General features: G+C 41.4%; 1 protein-coding gene across 1 annotated transcript in view; it reads left to right on the top strand.

Annotated features, from left to right (window-relative positions):
* The window catches only part of col7a1 (collagen, type VII, alpha 1), a gene marked incomplete at both ends in the record, with an annotated part of 97369 nt that overhangs the window by 35757 nt on the left and 38301 nt on the right, over positions 1–23311 (top strand). Inside the window, 20 exon segments of the mRNA XM_083971225.1 lie at positions 612–725; positions 3378–3404; positions 3507–3560; positions 3654–3725; positions 3819–3878; positions 4547–4582; positions 4663–4724; positions 6671–6706; positions 6810–6854; positions 7309–7341; positions 8407–8434; positions 8592–8651; positions 17520–17555; positions 17643–17723; positions 19903–19947; positions 20042–20113; positions 21475–21516; positions 21686–21766; positions 22517–22552; positions 22644–22679. Of these exon segments, the coding sequence (XP_083827351.1) occupies positions 612–725; positions 3378–3404; positions 3507–3560; positions 3654–3725; positions 3819–3878; positions 4547–4582; positions 4663–4724; positions 6671–6706; positions 6810–6854; positions 7309–7341; positions 8407–8434; positions 8592–8651; positions 17520–17555; positions 17643–17723; positions 19903–19947; positions 20042–20113; positions 21475–21516; positions 21686–21766; positions 22517–22552; positions 22644–22679 (1056 nt within the window).

Here is a 23311-nt window from a genome sequence, read left to right as displayed (position 1 = left end):
TGTATGGTCATGGTTGTATTTTAACATAACCTGCACAGTGGGCCTGTGTGGAGTTTGTATGTTCTCTCCAGGTTCTCCTGCTTCTTCCACAGTCCCTCATGTACATCAGATAGACTATAGATTATTCATGCAAAACCGCTGATGCGCGTTCCCGTCGGGGGCAGTTTTTCATCAAGCAGTCTCTGTATTTCCCTCTAAAACAACTCTGTCTGGTAACGTTCTGTTATTATCTCATAGCGTGGTGAATGTGCAGGTCACAACTTGTCCACCAGAGCGTTGTGGAGTTGTTGGATTGTGTATTTGATGAGTTCGATGAGGGAAACCAAGAAATCCCATCAGCCTCCGTAGCGTAGCTCTGAGCAGCTCACGGCTCTGCTCCTCCGTTCTAAAAATAGCTTGCACCAACAATTAAAGATAACGAACCTACTGCTATGACTATAGGGATTATGGCAATGGGCCAATTAGCCAAAAGGTTGAACTATCCCTTTAATAGAGTGTTTTAATCTGATCAGTTAACGGTTAACAGTCGGTTAACGAAAAAAAAAAAATCCAAAAAGTGCATCCCTGCTTTCACGTCTCCATGTTAACCAGTGTTTGTGTCGTATGTGAAGGGAACTCCAGGTCGGCCCGGCAGCGATGGGAGTAAAGGGACATCTGGAGTCTCAGGGTCACCAGGTCAGGATGGTCGCCCCGGGATACCAGGGACACCAGGACTCTCCATCAAGGTTCGTCTCCTCCCCTGCATCACTACACTTCACTCAGTTTACAGAGTAATGGTCACGTCCATGTAGCTGAAATGTAGTGACATCAAATCAGATGTGACGTGAGAATTTCACCTGTGAATAAAAAAGGTTTTTAAAGCAACAAAGATTTAATATGAAAACACACTTCATCAGTACAAACGATGATTGATGAGATGATTGATACACAGTTAAAATATAATTACTCTCATTTGGTGAAAATATCAGGGTATCCGCGGGGTCTTGAAAAGTATTAAAAGGTGATAAATCAATTTTGGGAAAATTAAGACCCTTAAAAAGTATTAAAAAATCTTTTCACAACTTTATAAAGTCTTAAATATTGAAGGTATTTTTTCTGAATTAGCTGTCCAAGAATTTGAGTTGTAAAAAACATTGCGGAAGTGTGTGAATTTATTTGTTTTTATTAAAAAACAAAGATGAACCGGTTCATGAAAAAGAAAAGAAGATTGTTGTTTTTGTTTTTTTGAGAGTTGAGCGATGTTTGAGCAACTTTGCCTTTGATTTATTATCCCAGCCTTTTTTTAATAGTGGTCTATACTGTAGTCTTTATCACAAAAACTAAAACTGTTCAGTTAAAAGTGTCACTGATGTAAATGGTTACAGCTTGAAGCGGCGGTGAGGTATTAATACATGTTGAGACGGTCTTGAAAAAGTCTTAAAAAGGTATTGAAATTAACTTCAAGATTCCTATATATACCCTGAATATGCAAAGTTGATTGGCCGGGCTGGTTTCAAAGGCACACAACATTTAATGTTGGCTAGGATTTTATGTATATGATGTCATCTTTATAATTGTTACGTTGAAAAGACATTGGCTATTAGTAGTAGTAGTCATGAGTAGCCAGTGACGACTATTGGATGTTGTTCTGTTATCAGAATATTGTAATGACAGATGGAATTTGAAAATCTTTAATAAAGTTATTTGCTGACTCAGTGCTGCCCTTTAAATTTCCACACACCACAAAACGAATCATTGTTTCCACCAGTTTAATGAGGCGTTCAGGGACCTTAATGAATTCTTAATGTACTGTAGTGTAGTGTAGTGGTGTTACTGCTCCAAGATGAAACTGTTGTTGTGAGACTCACACACATGATGGCAGCGTTGAGCCGCTCTGAGGTTGAGGCTGAGGGGACGGACTGTGTGTTCTGGTAAATCAGAGACTGAAGAGGTCGTTTTTCTTACACAACGACATTTTGAATTTCACTGTTTTTTAAAAATATATTTTCCAGTGCATCCAAAAAAAAAAACAACGTGTTTCTTTTAATATTTGTGACAGACATTGAAGGTGTGAAGACTGATGACAAACATGTTGAGTTACAGATTCTGATTCTCACTACTTCACTAACTCAACTATCAGTCCAGTATGTAACTGAGTCAACCAGGGATGCCACGATTATAGATTTTCTTTCTTGTTTTTGTCAGAGAAATAATCACTGTATTACGATTATCAAGATTATTATGCATTAATTAATTTCACAACACTATGAATGTAAAACGTTGGCTTATTAGTGTGGGGGTTGAAAGCTAGCTGCGCTTCACGTTGCTTCTCATGAATGAAAGTGGGTAGTTAGCAAATGTTTGTGACCTTGTGTCTTGAAAAACATTTTAAATCTTCACTCAACTTTTCAAATGGTACTTTTTAGACAAAGAGTACATAATTATGCATTTTGCAAAAAGTATAACCTGCAATATGCGCTTTAAGTTTATTTAAATCGTTTTAAACAACATTAAAATTCCTACAAATCCATTGTTACATAAAGTAAATTGACATTGACGTAATTCAACCCAGTTACTGTGCATTTACTTTTGGTAAATGCTGAAGTGACGGTATTGATGAATCTTTATGTTTACGTTTAATACTGCAGTTAATTGTGAAAACAAGAAATGGTGACATCCATAGAGTCGACATTTAACTGACTAGATGGTGGTTCTCACACGTCAAAGGTCAAAGTCATCGTGACTGGAAACTCCCCATTGACCATAACTGAGGAATGCGTATGATAATTACTCATTATATATATATACAGTATATCTTTATTTCAGACTCAGGGTCCATAGCTAGGCAAACACAACAACAGGCACACAACACAGACAAGAAAAGAGAATAGAACTAAAACATAGAAATAGGGAGTTACATCATTGATATCAAAAATAGAAATTACTATAAAGTTAAAAAGAGGCAACTGTACCAGTGTCTACAGAACAGAGATTGATACCTGGTGGAACTACAGTTAATGTGGATCAAACTGTTAATTATCTGGTTTTCTGAGGCATCAAGCCGAAACATAAATCTATACATCAGGTTTCTGAGGACAGCGTTAAAGGTGTTGACATGTGCATTTACAAACATTTCACTCGCACTCAGCCATCAAGGTCTTTTAAGTAAGATTCTTAATGCATCGTTATACACAACCTGTAATTTTTTCATGCTTGCTTTCTTATAGTTAACCCACAGGTATGCGAAACCTGCGAGCAAGAGTATTAGCCTGCACATTAATTTTGCAGCACTGCCTTCTACTGTAATATCATCATCTATAATATTTATTAATGATTTTATGACTTTGTGGGTTTCTGTGTGTGTGTGTTTGTTTCTGTGTGTGTGTGTGTGTGTGCAGGGAGACAAGGGCAGCGCAGGAGACAGGGTGAGTCACTCCATCAGCAGCTCGTCCTCTCGCTGCATAAATAATATCCAGAGGAGCGTTCAGACACGATGATGCTCAGCTCTTATCTCTCTCTGCTGACAGGGACCTCCAGGAGTCGGCAGCGGGGCGGCTGTGAAGGGCGACAAGGGCTCCGCAGTAAGAGCTGTCAATCACTGACCACGAGCTGACATAGTCTTCATTATACAGATAAGTATTTCTGTATTTCCTAATTATATCCTTATCAACCAGGGCGCTCCGGGACTTTCAGGGGCCGCGGGTCCTCGAGGGCTGACAGGACCACAGGGCAGCAAAGGAGACAAGGTAGCTGCTGCAGACTGATCCAGAGAGCCGGTGGTGCAGCATGTGAAGTGTTTATCTTAGATAGAGAAATGACTTGTGGCTGTTGTTCTTCAGGGCGACGGTGCTGATGGGCAGCCGGGACCTGCAGGCCGGCAGGGAGAGCCTGGGGACAGGGTACGTCAGAGACAAAGTAGTTTCATGAGGATAAATTCAGTTTGTGCAGACGATAAATACAACAGAGACTTCTCTGCACTAGAAACACTGATACTACTGTAGTAATACTGCTCAGGCTGTACAGTCCCACAAAACAAGAAAATATATCATAACATTGTGGTGTGTATGAAATGAGACATGAGTCAGTTCAAAATAACCGACTGCTCTGTCACTGAGCAGAGGTACAAAGTACAGGTGCATCTCAATAAATCAGAATATCATACAGTAGAAAAGTCGATTTCAGTAATTTAAGTCAAATGACCCCAACCAAGTATTGAGTTCATATAATTGGACATACTTTTCAGAAGACCATATTAAAATTGTTTAATTGGCCCTTCGTAATATTCATTTTTTTGAGTTACTGAAGCCTAAGATGTGAAATGTTTCATTCTGTGTGTAATGGATCTATATAATGTATTAGTCTCTTTTTTTTTTTAATTGAATTACTGACATAAACTTTTCCATGATATTCTCCTTCATTGAGATGCACCTGTTCTTCTGTGATACAAACCACAGTCAAAACCGCCAAAAACTGGTTTCACTAACAGGACGACACTTAACTACACTGAATCAAAAATACAATACAGCCTCTCTGTGCAGTTGATAACTTGATGTTTCCGGTCTGTCAGGGTCCCCGCGGCCCCCCAGGAGAGATCGGCACCAAGGTAAGACACAGGTAAGACAGATCACCTGTGTTCTCAGGTGTAAAGAGAAGAATGACCGGTGTCTCTCTCTGTCCTGACAGGGAGACCGAGGACAAACAGGTGAGCCGGGATCACAGGGAGACAGGGTGAGTCCAACAGTCAAGTCTGTGTGTGTGTGTGTGTGTGTGTGTGTGTCTGTGTGTGTATCCAATATGGTCCACAATCGAAGATACAGCACCAGCTTTAGCTGTGAGTGTAACAGATGGACAAAGGAAATGTGATTTAATCTTAAGAAAGAGTTGAATGTGAATATTATATATAACACAACGGAGAGGGCCAGATTGACATCGGCTACACCTGTGTGTGTGTGTGTGTGTGTGTGTGTGTGTGTGTGTGTGTGTGTGTGTGTGTGTGTGTGTGTGTGTGTGTGTGTGTGCGCGTGCACCAGCTGCTGTTCATGATGATGGAAATTGGTCGTCTTATTTTTAATGTGTGGCTCCAGTAGAGCTGATAATCAAACTGAACCACTGACATCCTGAAATAAACTATGGAAGAGATCATGATGATCCTGAATCTGCAGCTATAGATAGATAGATAGATAGACTTTATTGATCCCAAGTTGCGATATTACAGTGCAGCAGCAGCAGCAGCAGCAGCATTACACACAGTGACAATAACAACACAAAGAATAAAAAGAACAACCTACAGTTTACATAATAAAATAGCAATATAAAATGTAATAAAAAATGTATATACCGTACAACAAATATTCTTTTTCTCTTTTTATTTCTCGATAAGTGAGAGGACCATAAAATCATCCTCAATGCGTGACGACTTTTTTCTCCCTTTCCGATGTTTGGAACAGAAAATAATAGCGCATTTTAATCAACTGCATCGGGCTCAGTGTGTAAAGTCTCTGTGTCGGGTGACGGATTAAAAAAACAGACAAAGACCTTACCTGTGTGAAATGAACTGTTAAATTTCACAGTGGCTGAATTAGGGCTGGACGATTATGGCAAAAATCAAAATCACGATTATTTTGGTCAATATTGAAATCACGATTATTTACACGATTATGGGGGGGGGGGTAACGGGTACAGGATTTATAGCTTGACCATGCTACATTATTACCTTAAATAAACAGTGCCAATGTGTGTTTAAGGTTTTTAAGTTTATAATTTTAAATATTTATTCAAAATGTATTTAAAACTTTTTTTTTTTAGTTTTATGATCCAGCAGCAGAAACTATACAGGATGTTTAGCTTAACTTTTCTACATTTTTACCTTGAATAAACAGATTTGGAGTAATTGTCATGGTTGAACTTATTAAGAGGGAGAATGGAGGCTCTCTGCTTCCGTGTGCGTCGCTTTTTGCGTCTCTGGGATGAAATCCAACCTGGGAAGATCAGAGCCTCCGCCCCGCTGCGCTGTCCCAGCTCTAGTCACAAACGCACCCCATAACTTTTTTTTTTTGACGCGCCCCATAAGTGATCTCTTGTTTATGACAGATTAAACTACACAAATACACGTCGTAACATAACGTTATCCGCCGCTCTACAGATTGCTTCCTTGCCGGCTTTGTAAACATATGCACATGTAGCCTACGGGCCGGGGGGAGAGGAGGAGGAGGAGGAGGAGGAGGAGGGTTGTTGTTGTGCGGCCGCTTTCAGGAGACGAGCGAGTGTTTTAAATTATTATTTCCCGTTCATTCGTCCTGAGCGGTGGCCGCTGCTCTCTCTTCACTGGCGCTGATTTTTAAACGCCGCCGTCAACACACGAGTGGACTCGTCCACAGCATTAACTGAGAGAGGAGTGCAGTCAGTGCAGGCGCGGGGGCGGAAGCGCGCATGTGTGTTTTTTAGGAATAAAACACCAATAGACAAAAAAATTATCGTTTATCTTCGATTACAGTGTTTTTATGATCGTGAGAAGCCAAAATCGTAATCACGATCAAAATTCGATTAATCGTCCAGCCCTAGGCTGAATTGGATTTTATAAGATGCAGATAATAATGTCAAGATGAGTTCGTCCAGACTCCATTCACAACAGAACCTGTCACAGACGGTGCTGTTAATGTCATAAGTAAATTTAGTTTTTGTGTGTCTGCAGGGTGAGAGAGGACCTGCTGGAGAAACTGGAGAGAGAGTGAGTACAGCTGCTGTTGAGTCTCCGTCCTCATCGTCTTTCCTTTGAGAGTTTGTGTTTCTGTGAATAATAATAATAATAATGATGTGGTGTTGTCTCTCAGGGAGACCCAGGGAAGCCCGGCCTCGCAGGAGCAGCAGGGCTCAGAGTGAGTGACACACTGTCATGGAGGATGAGCTGATGACATCATCCCTGAGCCTTTTAGTTTCATAGTGGTTGCGTACTCTGACTGTGATTAATGCAGCAGCAGCGGTCTCATGAATGACTTGTTTCCATCTGTCATCAGGGTTTAGCAGGACCCAGTGGACCTGCTGGAGAAAAGGTGAGACTGATTCAATAAAGTGTAACGTGAAAGTAATAACGTGACTCCATCACACAACGTTTCATAATCTGATGGAAACGAATCTCTGAGCAAAAGGTGAACCTGTCTGTTCCCAGGGAAACGATGGAGCACGAGGGGAGCCGGGAAGAAGTGTGAGTCCAAACATCAGAAACAATCAGGGACAAACAGTGATTTCATCTGTTCTTCCACTCTGAACATGAACTGAACGTCCACAACAGACTCATTTGTGTGACTTTACTGTGTCATTTAAATCATGCAGGTTCCAGGGTTACCAGGAAAGAAAGGAGATCAGGTGAGGTGTCTGATCCTCTTTTCCTTTGTGATACTTTATATTAATTACTGTATGTTTTAGTTTAAGGAAAAACAAGCTGACAAACTGTCAAGGAAGATAAAAAAAAAATAATATATCATGTCCAGTGTCTTTAATTATTCAGTTAAATATACTATATCATCCTGTATTGTTTAGATATAGGCAGTCCATTTCCATTTCTCCAATTTCCTGGAAAAGTTGCTCCTCTGGACCTCAGAGAGAAAGTCATCTTTCCATTCAACACGTTTCCTTAACTCTGTCCATACATTGATTAAGGCTTGGAGGTTCAGTTTTATACCAGCACTTTGTTATAGGTTTTTTTTTTTTTTTTTTTTACAAGCCTATATATGCTATATATAGGCTATATTTACTATAGTAAACTATATTTACACAGATACCAGTCCTTTTTAATTATCACATTGTTAGGAATTGTGTATCCCAGAACATTTCCCACAGTTAAAGCAGAAGTAAGTGATATATTTGTGTTAATATAAGTCTTAAATAGTTATATCTTCCGACAGCAATCACTTACATAGAGTGTTTGGACTGAAACACGGGTCTGTCAGTCACTCTGCTCTGCTCTGAGCCGAGGAGAAAACATTTATCGTATCCTACAGTTTTTATCCAATGAGGAGAGAGAACGGCATGCAGGGCTGTGTGTGCAGCCAAGGGACGCCGTGAATGTGGCGACGTAGGGACGAGGACTGTTATGGTGCGTTCAAGGAAACGCGTATTTTTCCGACCTGTGAAGTCGTACCAGTTCGATCTGGTACGAGTTCACCGGTCAGAAGTTACGAGTGGCCGTTATAGTGACTTTCACCGGTAAAACAGGTCGGAAAAACACGAGTGGGTTGCCTGGAACGCTACAAAATCATAAGTTGTTGTGACTTGAAGCTGTAATTTACGATTTCAAAAGCCTGCCTGGAACGCAGCATTAGCGAAAACGACCGGACCACTTACTTCTGCTTTAAACATACATTACCCCAAAACATTCAGTCGCCAGTCTTCTCTCTGATGGGTCTCCTGTGTCTTGTCGTTGTGTCACAGGGGGAGCGAGGTCTCGCTGGTCCTGAGGGCCAGAGGGGGGAGAAAGGAGAAGCTGGACAGAGAGGAGAGAAAGTGAGTGACCCCTGGATGATGATGATGATACCTTTAAATGGACGGCTGTTTGTTTGAATGCTTCCAGTCTGTCGTATTCTACATATCCAAATGTTTCTGTGTCGTTCTTAAAGGGGTCTTCGGGAACAGGAGGGTCCGGTGTGCTCGGACCTAAAGGAGAGACGGGAGACCGAGTAAGTTCACACTCACTGAGCTGTAAATTATCCACATGGACACAAATAATAGGAATGAATGCAGAAAAGAATAAAACTGCGTCATGTAAACACATTCAGAAAGAAATGTCTTTCCGATCCTTCTACTGGTTTATACTAATCTGACTGAGCAGGTCACAGTGGATTCATTCTGATTAACTGATCGATGCATGTACACACACGTTTCAATCTGATCACTTTATTTCACATAATGTAAAGAGTGAAATTGGAATTTCTAATCAAAATAATTATAGTCAGAAAAACTGCTCATCTAAACGTGGCTGGTGATTATTCTCCTGACTGTAACATCCATTACTGAAACATTAACTGGGTTCATATGGAGCCAGATATTCTGACTCAGTTTAGAGTCCAAACTGAATGAAAATGCTCCAAATTAACAGCTCAGTCAGAATAAACAGGTGGAATAAACCTTTTCTTAAACCGACAGTAATGAAAATGACATCATGTTGTAAACGGTGAAACTCAATGTCGTCTGGTTTCGTTCTTACTGCTCCGTGTTGATGTAAATGTGTAGCGACGTTTCTTCACTTCAGATGTTTGAATGAAAGAGTCAAAACTATGAACAACTACTGAGCTGATCAGACCACAGATCTGATCTGGGATCAGTCGCAGGATGATTTTATTTCTAGAGTTCTCAACAGGCCTGAACATTAAAATCCGCAGCTCACTGGCTTTACTTCTCAGTCTGAACCCGGCCGGACTCAGACAAAAAAAAAAAAAGAGGAAAAATGATCAAAGTCATTTCTATATCATTTCAGCCCGAACACGTCTGAACCGGCTTCGTCCTGCCAGGTTGTTCTGGTCGGACCAGCGTGCCACACGACTGTAAAAAGTCTGTTGTGAATAAATGCAGTGGCTCATGTAAACAGCATCAGATCAGATCAGATGTAAACAGTTAAAGCAGAACTATGCAGGTCGGCCGGAAATAGCTTGCTCCTTCGTTGGTTTCTCTTTTTTTCCCTCTCGGGGCTCCCCCACAGTTCTAGGAGGCACATGTCACTGTCGTAAAAAAAAAAAAAAAAACTCGCCGCCACCACCCCCTCCACCCCCTACACGTGCTTGTGTTTACTGCTGAAGGTAGAGAGCGGTGTTTGCTAAGCCCTGCTAACACGGAGCTAACGCTAACACGGAGCTAACGCTAATACGGAGCTAATGCTAACACGGAGCTAACGCTAATACGGCCACACACAGTCAAAGACACAAAGACACAGACATACACACACATGAATAAAGGTTCCAAAACGCGAAGGTGTGTGTGTGTCATGATGTATTACATTATCTTATAAAAGATCTATGGTGTGTGTGTGTGTGTCCGTGTTAGCATTAGCTCCGTGTTAGCCACAAGCCAAACTTCTAAACATTTCATGTTTCCATGGTTTCCTCCGACTTTCCGAACTCAAACCAATCACGATTCATGACATGCATGACGCCATCTGCGTTCTTATCTCGTACTGCCGTAAGGCAGTTTCTCGCGATAGTTCTATCCATTGATGAGATTTGGGACACCGAGACGGAGGACTGATCTTGCAAGTGCGGTTTTCAGCCAGTGGGGGGGGTGAGCGCATTGGCCTAGACCCCATTCACCTCATAACAGGTCACTCAACCATCACAGTGACTCTGAGCCACAATAATTACAGCCGAAATCCTGCATAGTTCTGCTTTAAAACCTGAAAGACTCATTCAGGATGAATTCAGTCAGAAAGAGGAAACTGTCTCCATGGAAACCCAGCTATTCAGTCGTGCCACCTGTCCATTATGCCTCGATAGTCCACTCCCTTTCCCAAAAGATCCTCGATCTGGTTTGATTTTAAGGTGAGCTGCCTTAACTTTGTCCTCCTTGCACCGATGTCATGATACAACTTATCATCCTCGCCTCTTTCCGCGAGGCCAGTATCACCGGCGTATTCATCCATCATGTTTCACAGTCAGATCATTTATTTAATTCATTACGGAGGCAGAAATCACGGCTTTCACTCTTATGGCACGTTTGATCCAATGGATTTCAATTCAATGCAACAGTCAATCTTCACATTACCTTTCGATTTATTGTAGTGGCACCTTCAAAGCAAATTAGGTGACACTAGTCAGTGGGAGGCTGACCTTCAATGCGTGTCCACATACCAAAAAAGGCATTGCTTCTGTCTTCAGTCATTTCTTTTATTTCATACAATTCTTTGCATCTCAAATGTTTAACTCACAATCGAAAGGTGTGGCGTGACGCTCCCGCTGATTCTGAACAAAAAAGCAATCAGTACAGTGACAGCCATAGATATCACCTGTGCTTACTCTCTAGCTTCGTCCGCCGTCCCCTTTATCCCCCGCCCATACGCACCTCAGAAACTAAATGAAATGAAGTGGCCTATACACGGTGTGAGTCAAACTGAAAATCTCAGGGTATCCGCGGATCCTTAAAAAGTCTTAAAAAGTCTTAAATTCATGTATCTAAAATTAAGGCCTTAAAAAGTATTAAACTTATTAGAAAATTCTAAGATGGTCTTAAATACAGTACTCAATGGTCTTAAATTCATGGATTAAAGTTCTCCGTCGCCACGACGGATTTCCGTCAATGGGAAAAATGAGGGGGGAAAAGGCTACACGTGTTTTTTTGTTTTTTTTTAAGTATATTTTTTGGCTTTTTTCATGCTTTTATTAGATAGGACAGTTCAGAGTGTGACAGGAAATGGGAGGCAGAGAGGGGGGGAATGACACGCAGGATAGGGCCGTCCGACGGGGGACAAGTTACACATGGGGCGGGTGCTCTACCAACTGAGCTAAACACCGCCCCGGCTACACGTGTTTTTGTTGTGGTTTACTAATGCTGCTCTCAACCAGGTCGGTAATTTCTCCCGCTAATCAATGAAGGAAAAAAGTAGGAGTGTGGGGGATATTTTTCACACCATCTGGCAACCCTGGCCTGCCTGCGCGTATGAGCCTGGTGACATGACGCGTCACTCACTGGAGACGATACGCGTTGGGTCTCCAGCCGTTGTTGACGTCGGTCCGAGTGGCCGCGGTCCGAGCGGACGTGGCGGCGCGTTTTCGGTTTCGTTTTTTTTTTTTTCCGTGCATGTCCGCAGTGCATCGCACGTGTTATGTTATATGTTAATATAAGTCTTAAATAGTTCTATCTTCCGACAGCAATCACTTCTATAGAGTGTTTGGTCTGAAACACGGGTCTGTCAGTCACTCTGCTCTGCTCTGAGCCGAGGAGAAAACTTTTCTTGTATCCTACAACCTTTATCCAATGAGGAGAGAGAACGGCATGAAGGGCTGTGTGTGCAGCCAAGGGATGCGCGTGAATGTGGTGACGTAGGGACGAGGACCAATAGATCCATGACGAGGGCGGGGGCTGCTAACTCCGTCGGCTGACAAGACGTTATGGTGCGTTCAAGGCAACTCGTAACTCGTGTTTTTTCGACCTGTGAAGTGGTACCAGTTCGATCTGGTACGACTTCACGGGTCGGAAAAACATGAGTGGCCGTTATAGTGACTTTCACAGGTAAAACAGGTCGGAGAAACGCGAGTTGTGGGTTGCCTGGAACGCTACAAAGTCGTAAGTTGTGACTTGAAGCTGTAATTTACGGTTTCAAAAGTCTGCCTGGAACGCAGCATTAGCCAAAACGACCGGATCACTCACTTCTGCTTTAAGTTTCATTCACTCCAGCCATTCTTGCCTTGTTGCCTTAAATTGATAGGAACCTCAGTCAGTACTCAATGTGCTTTTTTTTTTTTTTTATCTGAAACAAATGATCCCTTCATGTTCTTCTCAGAGTACATTTATGTGTTAAAATCACAAAATTTTGGTGACTTTTTCACCCCTTCTGAGTTTGCAGGTATACAGTATGCATCTTCAGGTATACAGGTGCATCTCAATAAATTAGAATATATATTTATTTATTTATTATTTATTCCAGTAGTTCAAGTCAAAAAGCCCCCACCAAGTATTGAGAGCATATAGATGGACAAACTTATCAGAAACATTCTACAGTCTACATTTATTCTAATTCATTGAGATGCACCTGTTTGCCCTCCTACAGCCTTCTGGTACTCATTTCAATACTTAAAACTGCTCATTTTTCCATTGTCCTTGAGTAAAAGTTGTGTGAGTGATTTCAGTGTCAGTCACGCGCAGACTCCTTCCTTTCTTCCTTGGTGCTTTTTCTAGTTTTGTATTGATTATCAGCTTGTTTATTAATAACAGACAATAAGTAAACTTGACTGATTGTCAATGAGGTTGTACAGTGGGATCCCCAACCATAGCTTAAATATTTATAGGATATTTTAAATTATTTTTTCGGTCTTAAATTTAATTCAAGGTGGCATTAAAAATGTCTTAAAAAGTCTTAAATTTGACTTGCTGAAACCTGGTTTAGTATAGATGCTGGTGTTGATGTATAATTAATTCAAATATCATGACAAGGAGAGTTTGAAGGTGATCCGTGAGCAGGTAATCTACTGATTACCTTGTTTTAACCAATCAATGACAGGCCTCCTGAGGTGTGTGTATATTAACCTACACCTGAAATACACAGCATCATAAAATATGTATGCACTTAAACTTTTATATGAAATAACAGGGTATCCGCGGGGTCTTAAAAAGTCTAAAATTTGAAAATCTAAATTTTAGGCCTTAAAATGTCTTAAATTTGTTGCATTATTGTGTTCAAGTCTTCAAATAATTTTAGACAGGTCTTAAATTTTCTTATGCCCACCATGGGCGAGCATTTCACTCGCATTTGCCCCTAAAACGATTGGTCAAAAACTACAAATCCCACAATTCTCTGGCCTCAACAATAACAGTAGTTAGTGTAAGTAAGGGAGAGTGGAGCTGTCGGTGAAAAGAGGAAACAACGCCACGTCTGGTCCTGTTCTATGTTGTTCGTTCACACCGTCACCGTTTATTGGTTACGTCCGCGGTGTAAAAGGCCGTGACGCAAAGACGCGATTAGGCGCGAGACGCGGTAGACGCGACTTTTTTTTTTTTGCGACGCTACACCCGATTCTTTTATGGCGACGGGACCTTCGCGTCTTCGTCCTTTTCATCGTGTTTGGTGGGAAGACCCGCAAGGGGCTTCCCGCCAAACACGAGGAACGCTTTTTTTTCGCTCGAGTTTATACGCGCGACCAAACGCGAGATACGCGAATTAGCGCTCGTTTTGACTCGTGTCAAAAAAAAAATTCACGAGCCCGCCAACAACTTTTTTTTTTTTTTTTTCTTCAAAGGAGGTTCAACTGGACTTAGTTATTTGTCTAGGAAGACGTTTCACCTTCATCCATGAGGCTTCATCAGTTCATGTAGCATCTGACCAGGCTGGGACTGGTCCAACTATCTGGTGTGGAGACTCAGTATAAGTCCAGTTGCTTTCGATTTAACCTCCTTTGAAATACTATGACCTGGACAAATGAGAATATGCACAGGCCTACAACAACATTTCTGCTCTCATCAACCATGGTTGAGGTCACAACGCTGCGCTGTAGCTGCTCTGGAAGTCCGAGACACTGGGGCCAAACGCCGCCGTCGCTTCTGATCCATGACGGCGAGTTCCAGCTGATGAGCTACAGAGACGTTAGAGTCAAAGAGGAGCAGAGCGTCGCTGTGTCGGACTGTTTGTTTGGATTTAATGAAGAAGCTGCACAGAGTCAGGTGAGCAGAAGCTGCCCCCCGCCCCCCCTCCCCTCACCGTGGAGCTGCTGCTGTCTCACAGCCACCACCGACCCCTAGAATAAAACACCACCGACCCCTAGAATAAAACACCACTAAGCCGTGGACGGTCGCTGCGTGGCTGAAATGCCGACGGCTAAAACAGCCGCCACCAGGTCACTGACTGGAGAGTTTTAAAGTCGGCACATGAACGCAGCTCAGACCGGCCGGTGCCTCAGCTCGGTGTCCTCCCGGATTTTACCTGGGTCGCTACCGGAGCTTGATATGGAAAAAAAAACAAAAACAAACGCCAGGCGCACGTCGCTGTGGAACAAACTTGGAGGAAAAGGGGAATTGAACTGAAGCCAGACTCAGGAAATGTAAGTGAGAAGAACGATTATGTTTTTATTATCGGCCTTCACACATTTAATTTCAACCCGTATGCGTTAGATTCATGTTGCCACGGTGATTTAATTCAACAGCGCCCTTATTTTGCATCGGACTGGTGTTTCAGGAACATCTTCTTAGAATCTAACTTAAAATTCAAAATCAAAATTCCCTCTCTATATTTAATCACCACCGTCTCTCCGTCATATTGTCCACTCCCAGAGCGCAGGAGGAGGAGAGGGATAAAGCATCCGGTCCTATCGAGAGTCAATTAAATATCAAAGACTGGGAAGAAGCCACTAATCACAATCGTTACGCTCTGTTTTCTTGTTATCAGTCCTACTTAATGCTGTTCATCACAAAAACCGAGAGAAAATCAGCATAAAGAAAAGCGTCATGTTCGTTAATTCTTCAGAATATATTTTAGGATGGAGGAAACCACTAACTGACTCAACATTTTTTTTATCGATACGTCTAATTACTGTAAATATATAAATACAGTGGTGCGTAATGCTGCACCGCGGCGCCGCTGGAGGAGAATAAGGAGGGAGAGGGTCTGCAGGGACCAACGACGGCCTGGCCCATGATGGTGACTGGTTAATAACTTGTTTCAGATTCACTAGAACTGTTGTCATTGTTGTAACCATGTGCCGAACCGGGTCCAGCATGTGAGAGGCAGCGCACCAAAACAACACCGCGTGCGCTCTGAGCCGCTGACGCCGTTAACAGCTGCAGCAACACGTCACGTTGTCACTTTCACACCTGCAGCTGATTCACAACAGCGACCAGAGGTGGCTAAAGTACTCATATTCTGTACTTAAAGCAGAAGTACAGATACATGTGTAAAAAAAAATACTCTGGTAAAAGTAGAAGTACTGATTCAACTCCTTTACTCAAGTAAAAGTAAGAAAGTACAGGCTCTGAAATGTACTTTCAAAGTAAAAGTAAAAAGTAAAAATGAATTTTTTGCCATCGATGAAACCTACATCATTTGATAATTTTGTTAACACTTGTAGGAACTCTGTGATCTATAAAGGGAAGTTTGCTTGCAAGTGTGTGTACGCAGGGTTTTATAAGTCTTAATATTGTTTGGCGCACGCAAAACTTGGCTTTTGGGCGTACGTACACTTTTAGTAACGATTCCACGCACAGTTTTATAAATGAGACCTGACCTGTCCCTGAACACCACACAGAGACAACATGGAGCTGTGTGACAGGTTGAGTTTTATTTATCATGATAATTAATACATACTTAGTAACAAGCCTGTAAGTTCAACACATCAGTATGCTACTGTGATTTAACTAGCCTAGTTAAATAAAAGTAGTGTAGTTGTATGTAGTTTAATACCATAATATCTAGGGGTGACCAAAGGCCAATGTATTTACTTCATGTGTCAAATATTGTCTTGGTCATAATACAGAACAGGTTGTGGCTCGTGTCTGTTGATTAAAGAAGTTGAAATATTTCCATCAGGCATTGAATTCATTAATCTAAAAACGAGGCCTTAATTGGCATTAAAATGTCTTAAATCAATTTTTCAAACGTCTTAAAAATGTTAACACTTGGTAAGTGGTATTTTATGATTGTAATTAGTCTCAAATCTCAAAATAATTGGTAACATTCTGACATAGACAAGTTAGTGGCGGCTGTCATTGCTAAATTTCTTACCACCACCAGCTCCCAAATCAGTAAAATTGTCCCTAACCCTATGTAATAGATGTGGTGACGTTTTTTTTTGTTAAATTTCATTTCAAGTGGCATTAAAAACGTCTTAGAAAGTCTTAAATTTAAGTTGGCTTAAAGGGATAGTTCAACATTTTGGCAAATTGGCCCATTGCCATAATTGCTATAGTCATAGCAGTAGGTTCGTTACCTTTAATTGTAGGTGTAAGCTATTTTTAGTACAGCGGAGCGCAGCAGCAGGCTGCTCAGAGCTACGCTATGGAGGCTAAGGGAATTTCTTGGTTTCCCTCATCAAACTCATCAAATACAAAATCCCAAAACTCCACAGCGCTTTTGTAGACAAGTTGTGAGCTGCACAACCACCACGCTATGAGATAATGACGGAACGATATGAAACGGAGCCGTTTCTCTGAGCAGCCTGCTGCTGCGCTCCGCCGTACTGAAAATAGCTTACACCTACAATTACAGGTAATGAACCTACTGCTATGACTATAGCGATTATGGCAATGGGCCAATTTGCCAAAATGTTGAACTATCCCTTTAAGCTGTAGGAACCCTCTTCCATGTTTGTCTATTCTGGGTCACATTAGAAGTCATCACATTTCAGGCCAAAGGTGAAGTGTTGGTGTTTTTACTGTTCTCCAGTGTAAAAATGGGTCACCCTTGGGACCCTTAACATTATTCACGGCTTAAAGCCATCTGCCTGTTGGTTGCCAATTAATTAAATAAATAATATGTTCCATAAACATTTTTAATTTCGCTCCCCAATTTTTTTTTGTGCCCCCAAATAGTTCACTTTAGGCGTGCTCCTTGGGAAAAATTTTATGGTAGAGCCCTCCTCGCTACCGCAAATGCTCAATAAAATGCTCCCGACACTTCATTGTGCTTTATTGAATGTATCTTCAACTACAAACAAGCCTAACACGCAACTTATATATTGCAAATAATCAATTTTTAATTTTGTGACTCCGCATTTCTTTTGTACGTTTTTTATTTGTCATGATAGGTCTTAAATTTAATCCATAATGGTCTTAAAAAGGTCTTAAAAAGTCTTAAATTTGAGCTGGTGAAACCTGCAGAGACCCTGAATCTGTCTCTACCTTTCCTCCTCCCTCAGGGAGCTCCAGGTATCAGTGGGAGACCCGGTGGCAAGGTGAGAGGCCTCATCAGTTCCTTTCTGTGTCTTTCTGTTCATTTGTATTTGTCTACATGTGAAACTGGTGTGAACTGTTGTTGTTAGGGAGACGCCGGCGACCCGGGAGAGAGAGGAGAGAACGGACGACCAGGAATCCCAGGGAAGGCCGGGACTCCTGGGAAAGAGGTCAGAGATGTGAAGGAGTTCATGAAGCTGTGGAAAGTTCCTCACTTCACTGTTAAACACTGATTTTAACAAGGTTGTAATCTCTGCAGAGAGTTGGCAGTGGAGCTGATTACTGAAAGTCAATGTAGAGTTGATCTTATTTCTGTGAAGGTCTGACCAGCGGAGATGAAATAATTAGTTGATTTAAACATTTATAGATGTGTTTATTGGCAGAAATGTATCTGCAGCTATTTTAACAGTCATTTATCTACTTTTTTTTTAAAAAATTTCAGTTTTATTCACAATCATACACACAGAATTATATTCATCGTTTCATCAGTTTTCTCCAAATTTCAATATAATGAAGTGCTTAAGGGGACATGATAACAGTTCTAACACAACAAAGGAAACAGAGTCTGAAATAACAGAAAGATAAAATAAAAATAAAACGGAATAAAATAAAGTGGATTCAAGATGTACACATGGGCCCCTCTCTATAATAGTATATCCATGGCAGGGCTCCACCTTTTAATGGATATACTGTAGATTTTTGAGGTCTCAGGGAGTGGGTTATTTATCTACATTTTAAACATGTTCTGCTTCCACCTTCTTATAAATATTTCTTACTCAGTTGCACCGTCTTCTTGGCCTCATAAACCAGCCTCTCGCGGAAATGCATTTCATTTCATTTCTCGGGAGAGTCTGGCCTCATCCCCCCTCTAAGCGTTTGGGGTGGGCGGGAGCTGGGTGGGAGTAGTAGCAAAGACGGTTTAATATCTTTGGTAGTAGCGTTGACAGACAACCCCATTCAGCCAATCAGCAAGTTGGTGTAGTGACGGGGCTTTGCACCAGTCGGTCCCTGATTGGCCAACGTGCTGTGTCAATCACAGCGGCGACACTGATTGGCTCGGCCTTCTGAGGGTTTCAGGCCAAACGCTTACAGCGGCAATGAGGCCAGACTCTCCCTCGGAATGAAATGAAATGCATTTCCGCGAGAGGCTGGTTTACGAGGCTACCGTCTTCTAGTCCAAGCTGTTTCTGTCTTGTTGCTGTAAAAAGATTAAAAAGCCTCTTAAGCTTTTCTTCTCCTCCCAACATGCATCTCTGTTCAAAGATGACATTTTAGAGGTAAAACAAACACACTGTGTGACATGCAGTTTTCTCTTCCCTTGTACTGTGTATTGTTTTCATGCCGACACCTGATGTGGTGGATATATAATATATATTTCCTCCCAGGTAAATTCAGTGAATTATTGATGTTTAACTTTACAGGGAGGGAGAGGAGAGAAGGGTGATGAAGGAACCCCTGTAAGTATGATGATCTTCCTCATCTTTTTAAGACTCTTGCTTTTGTTTTTTGAATATGTTTCTTAAATTATGTCATTCCCAACATGATTCACTCTGATCATAGAAACTCATTAAACAAACAAATTAAACATTTGCATGTTCATGTCCCAGTCCTGTTCGTTCTGCTTGAACACTCTGAAATTCAGGACTTAGTTGATTCCATTAGACAGTCAGACTCCATCACAACATTCAAATCCCAACTTAAAACCCACCTGTTCAAACTGGCACACTCCCTATAAACCAGACACTCTGCACTGCACTCACTTTTATCTTGATGTTTTGTTTGTTTTGTTTTTATTGATACTATGATCTTTTATCCTCCTTTTTTGTAAGGTGACCTTGGGTGACCTGAAAGGCGCCTCCAAATAAAATGTATTATTATTATTATTATTGTTACAAACCTCCACAATCGGTTTAAAATGAGAGACACAATTTAACCTGAGAGGAACATTGTTATTATTTGACAAAGCAAAGAAAAAAAAATCACTGTGTCTCTGTTAAAGGAGTGAACATCTGGAACAGCTGCCCTGAAAATATCAAATTGTGCAGCTGCACACTAGCCAGCTTTAAAAGACTTTATAAAAATGATGTAATTTCTCGTTACAATATGGAAAATTATATTTATTGATCTTGTACTGTTAATTTTGGATTGTGTGCTATTCCTCATTTAGTTGTGACATAAGTTTACCGATGCGATTAATTTCAAATTTTTGTGCTTTATTCTTTTTGTATTTTTTGTGATGCGCATCATTTTGAAATGTGTTTAGGTGTAAATAAGCTCAGCTTCTGCCTGCACCCTCTCAGTGCTCTGAAATGTGTTGTTATAATCTGTTGTAAACTTGTCTTTCATCAGGGGGAGTCTGGGCTTCCAGGGAAACCAGGAGAGAGAGGACTGAGGGTAGGACAAGTGTCTCTGTCATTAAAACTTAATAACGACCCAGTGACTGTAAATGAGAGTTCACTGATCAGACGTTGTGATTGGACGCCCTCAGGGATTGGCCGGGCAGCCGGGACGAGCCGCAGAGAAAGGAGACATGGGCGACCCTGGAGAGCACGGACGAAACGTGAGACACACACACACGTCATACATCATCATATAGACATAATTATCATATAGACACAATTATCATATAGACATAATTATCATATAGACATAATTATCATATAGACATAATTATCATATAGACATAATTATCATATAGACATACATCATCATATAGACATAATTATCATGTAGACATAATTATCATATAGACATACATCATCATATAGACATAATTATCATATATACGTCATCATATAGACATACATTATCATATAGACATACATCATCATATAGACATAATTATCATATATACGTCATCATATAGACATATATTATCATATAGACATACATTATCATATAGACATACGTCATATAGACATACATCATCATATAGACATACGTCATCATATAGACATATGTTATCATATAGACATACGTCATCATAGACAGCTTTACAACGTGCTCTGTGCTGTGGGGAAAGAAGAACAGCTGGTCACATCTGTCTGTCCAATCACAGGGCAGCCCCGGACCCGCAGGACCACGAGGAGAGAAAGGAGAACTGGTTGGATGTCTTAACTTTATCTTTAAATAAAAGTGTTTATTAAATTTGAACTGTTTCTACTCTTAGTGGATTTACCCACTTTCACACACTGTTTCCAGGGACCTCAAGGGCCCCCAGGACCTCCGGGGAAAGTGGTGAGTCTGTGATGTAATTAGAGTCTGCAGCAGCATGTTGTTGACACTGAAACCCCTTCTCCACCAAAAAGAAACCTGGTGCTAGTTCAGATCTTAACTGGTTCCAGTCTGGTGCCTCCAAACAACCAGTTTGCTGAGGAACTCTTTTATTCCTCAGTCTGTTAAAATGCTGAATCAGTTTGGGTTCGTTGGCGCACTGACTAGCTGTTAGTGTGGGGACTTGGAGGCACTGCAGCCACTTTGATGCTACGTACAGTACAGTAGCACGTCACATGCCTGATGTTTGTCTAGTGTTATATTTTGTAATGCTTTTTGTTATGAGAAACAAGTGTCTTGGACGCAAGAAAAGTTTTAGGAGAGATTCTGCCAAAATAGAGTACTCAACTTTATCTCTAGTTTTTAGTCCATGCAACGGACTCACTCGTTGTTTTATAAATGGCGGTTTATTGTTTCCACCGTTCCTGTTTGGTCAGCTGACCCCGCCCCCAGCCTCTCGCGTCTTCGGTTCTTAGCTCTGGACCAGCTCGGAGTCGGTGCTTGTTTGGATCCAGTTTTAAGGACCAAGAACCGGTGCTTAGGTGGTAGAAAAGCAAAGAACCGGCACTGGACCCAGTTTGGTGGAAAAGGGGGTTTGAGTGAACCAGACAAATCAATGTGATGTTTCCTGTTTGTTCTCCGCCACAGGCCGACGTCCAGGGCCAGCTGAGAGGAGAGAGAGGAGAGAAAGTATGTTCTCTTCATGGACAGTAGAGTATTTACATCCAGTCTGACCTCAGTAGTTTTACACAGAAAACCTTAATAAACCCACCACCATGTCATGATTACATCAAAGTTGGAAGCAAAAGGAAAATTAATTTGGATTAAACCAATCGACCTGCGTCACTGTGATTCCCAGGGAGAAGCCGGAGACCCGGGAGAGCACGGCGGCAAAGGTCAGAAAGGTGAAGCAGCGACTCCTGGAGCTCCAGGCACCAGAGTGAGTTTTAAACAGTTGATGCTGCTGTGTTTACATCTGTATACACACTGACTATGTCTGACTATGTTGGGGCTGGGCGGTATGACCTAAAATTCATATCACAGTATAAAGCGAATCCTTTCACGTTAACGGTATATATCACGGTATAAATTTGTAAAGTGTAAAAATGATAATGGATGTGTTTCTGAATTGGTTTCTTAGTCCCTTAGCAAAGCTTAATTGATTTTTTTTTTTAAAGCAATAATGTAATTTTTAGAGTATTTATTGTGCAGAAAGCAGATCTCAAAACTCAGAATTAAAACCAGCACTTTATGGTGCAAATAGTGCAAATGAACACAAATAACAAAGCTATAAATTATCAAATAAATTGCTCATGTTTCCTTTGTTTGCTGTCACTGTCACTCCACACATCTTGCAAAGGATCTTTTTCTACTCAACATCCGACACACACACACACACGCAAGAAGAGTGTGTTTCATGGTGAGCCTGAAGTGAGATTGTTTTGGAGTCTCCGGTTGCTATGAGTACAGTACGTCTTCTCTCCACAAGGTTCATAAAGTTGTGGACTTCACTTTCACTTTCATCAACTCACCAGCTGTAGCTTCACAGCCGAACCGAGTCCAAATCACGGATGTAGCACCGACGGTAGAGCGCAAATACCGCGTACTGTATACCGCGCAGCCCTAGACTATGTACTATCAGTGTTAGTCTGACTGATGATCCTCTGGTTGTTTCCCTGCTGTTATAAAGGGACCTGAGGGACAACGTGGACCTGCAGGAACCAGAGTGAGTCTGTCTCTGTCACTGCGTCTCTGTAAATATCTGAATCTCTGTCTTTTCACAACAATCACATCACTCTGACTTGTGATCTTTCCAGGGTGACGCAGGAGAAAGAGGAGCACCTGGAGAGAAGGTCTGACTTGACATCATCACTACGGTCTCACCTGTACCGACCTGTGGCAGCTCTCCCTGTCCTTTCCTTCCACCACACTTGTGTTTCACTCTGGCCCTCATTTATAATCAAACTTGCGTAGGATCTGGTGTAAATATCGGCGTGCGTCAGGTGGTGTCGTGTGATTTATGAAAGGTGTGTGTGTTGACAATTTCGGTGTAGAACCGGCATGGCGTTTTTTTTATTTTTTTTTTTATTAGTTTATTTCATAGGGACAGTGCACCACTAATCAACAGAGTTAAAAGAAAAACTGTAAGTGGGCCAGAGTTAGCCAACAAGGCTAGTTTTCGTCCGTTGTCCCTGGCCAGATGTTAAAGGCAACCTAAAAGCCAAAAAAAGGGGCAACAATTAAGTACTTTCAAAACACAACTTACGTAACAATCTACCTAGTAAAAGCTCATAATAACAAGTAAAACAGGTAAGAAGTCTGACATACATCATAACAAAAGCTCATGGCATGCAGACATAACATGCAGACAAGGAGAAGAAGAGCGAGAGAAAGCAAGAGAGAAAAGTACAACTAGAAACACATGCAAGTAGCACACAGAGCTAAGACATTAGCACAAACAATATCAGACATTACAAGGCAGGAC

The sequence above is a fragment of the Trachurus trachurus genome, assembly GCF_905171665.1.
Source record: "Trachurus trachurus genome assembly, chromosome: 5".
In the NCBI taxonomy this organism is placed as follows: domain Eukaryota; kingdom Metazoa; phylum Chordata; class Actinopteri; order Carangiformes; family Carangidae; genus Trachurus; species Trachurus trachurus.
Note: the sequence above shows the minus strand (reverse complement) of the source record. Positions and strands in the feature narration are given on the sequence as shown.